Below are 8,420 nucleotides of genomic sequence, written 5' to 3' on the forward strand. Positions count from 1 at the left end.
AGCCAGTTTTTATTAAATGCTGATGCTTTTCTTACTACCAGCCGGCACATCGTATGAAAAAATATTTTATTTATGTATTTTTATATAATTTTTGTATATGTATATTCTTGAATCTTGATGGGGGCGGCGCCCCTGCGCCCTCTATTGACGAGCCGCCACTGGTGCCAGGCTAGGTGCACCTTGAGGCTCCTGGGCAATTGGAGGCAGTCGCCCTCCAACAACAACGGAGGGGGGAGGAGCGACGCTCACAACAACGAGCGGAGCGCCGGGTGGCTAAAGCACAGCAAGTTGGCACAGTAGGGGGCACAGGTGGTGCATCAGCCAGTCATCTCGGTCATCTCGGTCAGTCGACCCGTGGCACCTGCTGGGTCTGCCCCGTGACCTCCTGCCAGCGAGCCCTCGACACTTCACGTGGCCTCCACGTGCACCTAGCCTGGCACAAGCGTCCGCCGTGACGTCCCCGCCACTTAGTGGCGAATGGCGGTTGTTGTTGTTGTGGTGTGAGAGTGGACGGGGAGTGGTGGTGCAGCGGTTAGCGCTACGCTGCACCACGAACCCGGTGACCCGAGTTCGATTCCCCCGCTCACAGCCACCAACACCGGTGACGATTCTCTGAACCGGTCCGGGGCCTCCTCTAGGTCGACTCAGCCTCAAATGAGTAACCTGGTGTAGTAAACACCGCAGCACTGGGGAGACAAAGGCGGCCGGGCGTGGTGCTGGCAGCCACCCAGCCCTCGTGTGCCACAGCGCCGGCAGCCTTCACAGGCGCCGCTGCTGCTGCTGCTGCTGCTACTCGCTACGAACTTGCCCCAACAGTCTGTCCAGGCGAGTCGGAGAAGGGGGGGGGTGTCTTTGTCTGAGTGGTGAGCGAGTGGTGAGCGAGTGGTGAGCGAGTGGTGAGCGAGTGGTGAGCGAGTGGTGAGCGAGTGAGCGAGTGGTGGGTGAGTGGTGAGCGAGTGGTGAGCGAGTGGTGGGCGAGTGGTGGGCGAGTGGTGGGCGAGTGGTGGGCGAGTGGTGGGCGAGTGGTGAGCGAGTGGTGAGCGAGTGAGCGAGTGGTGGGTGAGTGGTGAGCGAGTGGTGAGTGAGTGGTGGGCGAGTGGTGGGCGAGTGGTGAGCGAGTGGTTAGCGAGTGAGCGAGTGGTGGGTGAGTGGTGAGCGAGTGGTGAGTGAATGGTGAGCGAGTGGTGAGCGAGTGGTGAGTGAGTGGTGAGTGAGTGGTGAGCGAGTGGTGAGCGAGTGGTGAGTGAGTGGTGAGCGAGTGAGCGAGTGGTGGGTGAGTGGTGAGTGAGTGGTTAGCGAGTGAGCGAGTGGTGGGCGAGTGGTGAGCGAGTGGTGAGCGAGTGGTGACTGAGTGGTGAGCGAGTGGTGAGCGAGTGGTTAGCGAGTGAGCGAGTGGTGGGTGAGTGGTGAGCGAGTGAGTGGTGAGCGAGTGGTGAGCGAGTGGAGAGCGAGTGGTGAGCGAGTGGTGAGTGGTGAGTGAGTGGTGAGTGAGTGGTGAGCGAGTGGTGAGCGAGTGGAGAGCGAGTGGTGAGTGGTGAGCGAGTGGTGAGTGGTGAGTGAGTGGTGAGTGAGTGGTGAGTGAGTGGTGAGCGAGTGAGTGGTGAGTGAGTGGTGAGTGAGTGGCGAGCGAGTGGTGAGCGAGTGAGTGGTGAGTGAGTGGTGAGTGAGCGAGTGGTGAGGAGCGAGTGGTGAGTGAGTGGTGGGTGAGTGAGTGGTGAGTGAGTGGTGAGTGAGTGGTGAGGAGCGAGTGGTGAGTGAGTGGTGGGTGAGTGAGTGGTGAGTGAGTGGTGAGGAGCGAGTGGTGAGTGAGTGGTGGGTGAGTAAGTGGTGAGTGAGTGAGTGGTGAGTGAGTGGTGGGTGAGTAAGTGGTGAGTGAGTGGTGAGTGAGTGGTGAGTGGTGAGGAGCGAGTGGTGAGTGAGTGGTGGGTGAGTAAGTGGTGAGTGAGTGAGTGGTGAGTGAGTGGTGAGTGAGCGAGTGGTGAGGAGCGAGTGGTGAGTGAGTGGTGGGTGAGTGAGTGGTGAGTGAGTGGTGAGTGAGTGGTGAGTGGTGAGGAGCGAGTGGTGAGTGAGTGGTGGGTGAGTGAGTGGTGAGTGAGTGAGTGGTGAGGAGCGAGTGGTGAGTGAGTGGTGGGTGAGTAAGTGGTGAGTGAGTGAGTGGTGAGTGGTGGGTGAGTAAGTGGTGAGTGAGTGAGTGGTGAGTGAGTGGTGAGGAGCGAGTGGTGAGTGAGTGGTGAGTGGTGCTGCAGGAAGAAGGCACTGTGGTGAGGACGAGTCGGGGTGGACGTGGCGTTTATTTGACTCGGAGATCCACACGGAGAGAGCCCAGAGGGGCGCATCAGCCAGCCACGAACCAGCAGTCATCACCCAGCCTCCAACAAGCAGTCACACCAGCCATCAACAGAGTGGATGATAAGTGGTTGAGAGTGAGCAGTTGATTGAGCGGTTGAGTGAGTGAGTGGTTGAGTGGGTGAGTGAGTGAGTGAGTGGGTGAGTGAGTGGGTGAGTGAGTGAGTGAGTGGGTGAGTGAGTGAGTGGGTGAGTGGGTGAGTGGGTGAGTGAGTGGGTGAGTGAGTGGGTGAGTGAGTGAGTGGGTGAGTGGTTGAGTGAGTGGGTGAGTGAGTGGTTGAGTGAGTGGGTGAGTGAGTGAGTGGGTGAGTGAGTGGGTGAGTGAGTGAGTGAGTGGTTGAGTGAGTGGGTGAGTGGTTGAGTGAGTGGGTGAGTGAGTGAGTGGGTGAGTGAGTGAGTGAGTGGGTGAGTGGGTGAGTGAGTGAGTGGGTGGTTGAGTGAGTGGGTGAGTGAGTGAGTGGGTGGTTGAGTGAGTGGGTGAGTGAGTGGGTGAGTGGTTGAGTGAGTGGGTGAGTGGATGAGTGAGTGGTTGAGTGAGTGGTTAAGTGAGTGGATGAGTGGATGAGTGGGTGAGTGAGTGAGTGGGTGGGTGAGTGGGTGGGTGAGTGTGTGGGTGAGTGGGTGAGTGGTTGAGTGGGTGGGTGAGTGGGTGAGTGTGTGGGTGGGTGAGTGGGTGAGTGTGTGGGTGGGTGAGTGGGTGAGTGAGTGGTTGAGTGAGTGGGTGAGTGGTTGAGTGGGTGAGTGAGTGGTTGAGTGGGTGAGCGAATGAGTGAGTGGTTGAGTGGTTGAGTGAGTGGGTGGGTGAGTGGGTGGGTGAGTGAGTGGGTGAGTGAGTGAGTGGGTGAGTGAGTGGGTGAGTGGGTGAGTGGTTGAGTGGTTGAGTGAGTGGGCGAGTGGGTGAGTGAGTGGATGAGTGAGTGGTTGAGTGAGTGGTTAAGTGAGTGGATGAGTGGGTGAGTGAGTGAGTGGGTGGGTGAGTGGGTGGGTGAGTGTGTGGGTGAGTGGGTGAGTGGGTGAGTGGTTGAGTGGGTGGGTGAGTGGGTGAGTGTGTGGGTGGGTGAGTGGGTGAGTGTGTGGGTGGGTGAGTGAGTGGGTGAGTGAGTGAGTGGTTGAGTGAGTGAGTGGGTGAGTGGTTGAGTGGGTGAGTGAGTGGTTGAGTGGGTGAGCGAATGAGTGAGTGGTTGAGTGAGTGAGTGGGTGGGTGAGTGAGTGGGTGGGTGAGTGAGTGGGTGAGTGAGTGAGTGGGTGAGTGAGTGAGTGGGTGAGTGAGTGAGTGGTTGAGTGGTTGAGTGAGTGGGCGAGTGGGTGAGTGAGTGGGTGAGTGAGTGGGTGGGTGGGTGGTTGAGCAGGCAGCTATTGCTGGCTGCGTGTGGTGTAGAGGTCTCTGTCCGCTGGGTGAGTGGTTGAGTGGGTGAGTGGGTGAGTGAGTGAGTGAGTGGGTGAGTGGTTGAGTGGTTGAGTGAGTGGGCGAGTGGGTGAGTGAGTGAGTGGGTGAGTGGGTGGGTGAGTGGTTGAGCAGGCAGCTATTGCTGGCTGCGTGTGGTGTAGAGGTCTCTGTCCGCTGGGTGAGTGGTTGAGTGAGTGGGTGAGTGAGTGGGTGAGTGAGTGGGTGGGTGGGTGGTTGAGCAGGCAGCTATTGCTGGCTGCGTGTGGTGTAGAGGTCTCTGTCCGCTGGGTGAGTGGTTGAGTGGGTGAGTGGGTGAGTGAGTGAGTGGGTGGGTGAGTGGGTGGGTGAGTGAGTGGGTGAGTGAGTGGGTGAGTGAGTGGGTGGGTGAGTGGTTGAGCAGGCAGCTATTGCTGGCTGCGTGTGGTGTAGAGGTCTCTCTCCGCTGGGTGAGTGGTTGAGTGGGTGAGTGGGTGAGTGAGTGAGTGGGTGGGTGAGTGGGTGGGTGAGTGAGTGGGTGAGTGAGTGGGTGGGTGAGTGGGTGAGTGGGTGAGTGGTTGAGTGGTTGAGTGAGTGGGCGAGTGGGTGAGTGAGTGGGTGAGTGAGTGGGTGGGTGGTTGAGCAGGCAGCTATTGCTGGCTGCGTGTGGTGTAGAGGTCTCTGTCCGCTGGGTGAGTAGTTGAGTGGGTGAGTGGGTGGGTGAGTGAGTGGGTGGGTGAGTGGGTGGGTGAGTGAGTGGGTGAGTGAGTGGGTGGGTGAGTGGGTGAGTGGGTGAGTGGTTGAGTGGTTGAGTGAGTGGGCGAGTGGGTGAGTGAGTGGGTGAGTGAGTGGGTGGGTGGTTGAGCAGGCAGCTATTGCTGGCTGCGTGTGGTGTAGAGGTCTCTGTCCGCTGGGTGAGTAGTTGAGTGGGTGAGTGAGTGGGTGAGTGAGTGGGTGGGTGAGTGGTTGAGCAGGCAGCTATTGCTGGCTGCGTGTGGTGTAGAGGTCTCTGTCCGCTGCGTCTGCTTGGCCGTGATCCGACAGCTTTGGGTCCGGCTGGAACGCAGCTGCAGGCGGAGAAAACAAACACACACAGACACACACACATAGACACACACACACATAGACACACACACACATAGACACACACACACACACACATAGACACACACACACATAGACACACACACACACACATAGACACACACACACATAGACACACACACACACAGACACACACACACACATAGACACACACACACACAGACACACACACACACAGACACACACACACACATAGACACACACACACAGACACACACACACACAGACACACACACACAGACACACACACACACACATAGACACACACACACACACATAGACACACACACACATAGACACACACACACACACACACACAGACACAGACACTCACATAGACACACACACACACATAGACACAGACACACACACACACATAGACACACACACACAGACACACACACACACATAGACACACACACACACACATACACACACACACAGACACACACACACACAGACACACACACACACATAGACACACACACACATAGACACACACACACACATAGACACACACACACACACACATAGACACACACACACACACATAGACACACACACACATAGACACACACACACATAGACACACACACACACAGACACACATAGACACAAACACACACACATAGACACACACACACATAGACACACACACATACATAGACACACACACACACATAGACACACACACACATAGACACACACACACACAGACACACAGACACACACACACACAGACACACAGACACACACACACAGACACTCACATAGACACACACACACACAGACACACAAACACACACACACAGACACTCACATAGACACACACACACAGACACTCACATAGACACACACACACACAGACACACAGACACACACACACAGACACTCACATAGACACACACACACACAGACACACAGACACAAACATAGAAACACACACACACAGACACACAGACACACACACACAGACACTCACATAGACACACACACACACAGACACACACACACATAGACAGACATAGGCACACATAGACACACACACACACACATAGACACACACACACACATAGACACACACACACACATAGACACACACACACATAGACAGACATAGGCACACATAGACACACACACACACACATAGACACACACACACATAGACACACAGACACACACAGACACAAACATATAGACACACACACACACATAGACACACACATAGACACACACAGACACACACACACATAGACACACACAGAGACACACAGACACAGACACACATAGACACACACACATAGACACACACACAGACACACACATAGACACACACACACATAGACACACACATAGACACACACAGACACACACACACATAGACACACACAGAGACACACACATAGACACACACACACATAGACACACAGACACATACACAGATACACACATAGACACACAGAGACACACACAGACACACACACATACACAGACAGAGTGAGTCTATGGGTCTCTGTGTGAGTGAGTCTATGGGTGTCTTTGTGAGTGAGTCTATGGGTCTCTGTGTGAGTGAGCCTATGGGTCTCTGTGTGAGTGAGTCTATGGGTCTCTGTGTGAGTCTATGGGTCTCTGTGTGAGTGAGTCTATGGCTCTGTGTGTGAGTCTATGGCTCTCTGTGTGAGTGAGTCTGGCTCTCTGTGTGAGTGAGTCTATGGCTCTCTGTGTGAGTGAGTCTATGGCTCTCTGTGTGAGTGAGTCTATGGGTCTGTGAGGCTACACGGGGGTCTTTGTCTGTGTGTGTTCCAGCCGTACCGTGAGCTGGGCCCTTCCCTGTGGGAGTCTCCACGCCGCCCTCCGTGTCACGGGCCGCAGGCGAGAGAGTCTACGAGACACACAGAGACACATAGACTCACACAGAGACACATAGACTCACTCACAGAGACCCACAGACTCACTCACACAGAGACCCATAGACTCACTCACACAGAGACACATAGACTCACACACACAGAGACCCATAGACTCACTCAGAGACACATAGACTCACTCACACAGAGACACATAGACTCACTCACACAGAGACCCATAGACTCACACAGAGACCCATAGACTCACTCACTCAGAGACACATAGACTCACTCACACAGAGACACATAGACTCACTCACACAGAGACACATAGAGTCACACAGAGACCCATAGACTCACTCACACAGAGACCCATAGACTCACTCACACAGAGACACATAGACTCACTCACACAGAGACACATAGAGTCACTCACTCAGAGACACATAGACTCACTCACACAGAGACCCATAGACTCACTCACACAGAAACCCATAGACTCACTCACACAGAGACACATAGACTCACTCACACAGAGACCCATAGACTCACTCACACAGAGACCCATAGACTCACTCACAGAGACCCATAGACTCACTCACACAGAGACCCACAGACTCACTCACACAGAGACCCATAGACTCACTAACACAGAGACCCATAGACTCACTCACACAGAGACCCATAGACTCACTCACACAGAGACCCATAGACTCACTCACGCAGAGACCCATAGACTCACTCACACATATACCCATAGACTCACTCACACAGAGACACATAGACTCACTCACACAGAGACCCACAGACTCACTCACACAGAGACCCATAGAGCGAGTGGTCAGTGTGTGGTGAGTGTGTGGTGAGCGAGTGAGTGAGTGTGTGGTGAGTGTGTGGTGAGTGAGTGGTGATTGTGTGGTGAGTGAGTGGTGAGTGAGTGAGTGGTGAGTGAGTGAGTGAGTGTGTGGTGAGTGTGTGGTGAGTGAGTGGTGAGTGTGTGGTGAGTGTGTGGTGAGTGAGTGGTGAGCGAGTGAGTGAGTGTGTGGTGAGTGTGTGGTGAGTGAGTGGTGATTGTGTGGTGAGTGAGTGGTGAGTGAGTGAGTGGTGAGTGAGTGAGTGGTGAGTGAGTAGTGAGTGGTGAGTGAGTGGTGAGTGAGTGAGTGGTGAGTGAGTGGTGAGTGAGTGGTGAGTGAGTGGTGAGTGTGTGGTGAGTGAATGCGTGGTGTGCGGTGAGTGGTGAGTGAGGGGTGAGTGAGTGAGCGCGTGGTGAGTGAGTGGTGAGTGTGTGGTGAGTGGTGAGTGTGTGGTGAGTGGTGAGTGAGTGGTGAGTGTGTGGTGAGTGGTGAGTGAGTGGTGAGTGTGTGGTGAGTGGTGAGTGGTGAGTGAGTGGTGAGTGAGTGAGTGGTGAGTGAGTGGTGAGTGTGTGGTGAGTGGTGAGGGGTGAGTGAGTGGTGAGTGAGTGAGTAGTGAGTGGTGAGTGAGTGGTGAGTGAGTGAGTGGTGAGTGGTGAGTGTGTGTTGAGTGAGTGGTGAGTGAGTGGTGAGTGAGTGGTGAGTGAGTGGTGAGTGAGTGGTGAGTGAGTGAGTGAGTGGTGAGTGAGTGGTGAGTGAGTGGTGAGTGAGTGAGTGGTGAGTGAGTGAGTGAGTGGTGAGTGAGTGGTGAGTGAGTGAGTGGTGAGCGAGTGGTGAGTGGTGAGCGAGTGGTGAGTGAGTGAGTGGTGAGCGAGCGAGTGGTGAGTGTGGCTCCTCACCACGCCGGCT

The 8,420-nt window shown here is 54.9% G+C and overlaps 1 protein-coding gene across 7 annotated transcripts in view; it reads right to left on the reverse strand.

Annotated features, from left to right (window-relative positions):
* Positions 1 to 4,118: 4,118 nt before the first annotated feature.
* LOC144952243 (MICOS complex subunit Mic27-like) overlaps positions 4,119 to 8,420 on the reverse strand; it is a 39,579-nt gene continuing 35,277 nt past the window's right edge. For all 7 annotated transcript variants that reach the window (XM_078882667.1, XM_078882668.1, XM_078882671.1 and 4 more), the window contains 3 exons: positions 8,411 to 8,420; positions 6,626 to 6,695; positions 4,119 to 4,776 (listed from right to left, as the gene is read on the reverse strand). The exon at positions 8,411 to 8,420 is cut by the window's right edge and continues 152 nt beyond it. In XM_078882667.1, the coding sequence (XP_078738793.1) occupies positions 4,688 to 4,776; positions 6,626 to 6,695; positions 8,411 to 8,420 (169 nt within the window). In that variant the 3' untranslated portion in view covers positions 4,119 to 4,687. The remainder of the gene's footprint in view (positions 4,777 to 6,625; positions 6,696 to 8,410) is intronic.

The sequence above is a fragment of the Lampetra fluviatilis genome, chromosome 66, assembly GCF_964198595.1.
Source record: "Lampetra fluviatilis chromosome 66, kcLamFluv1.1, whole genome shotgun sequence".
In the NCBI taxonomy this organism is placed as follows: Eukaryota; Metazoa; Chordata; class Hyperoartia; order Petromyzontiformes; family Petromyzontidae; genus Lampetra; species Lampetra fluviatilis.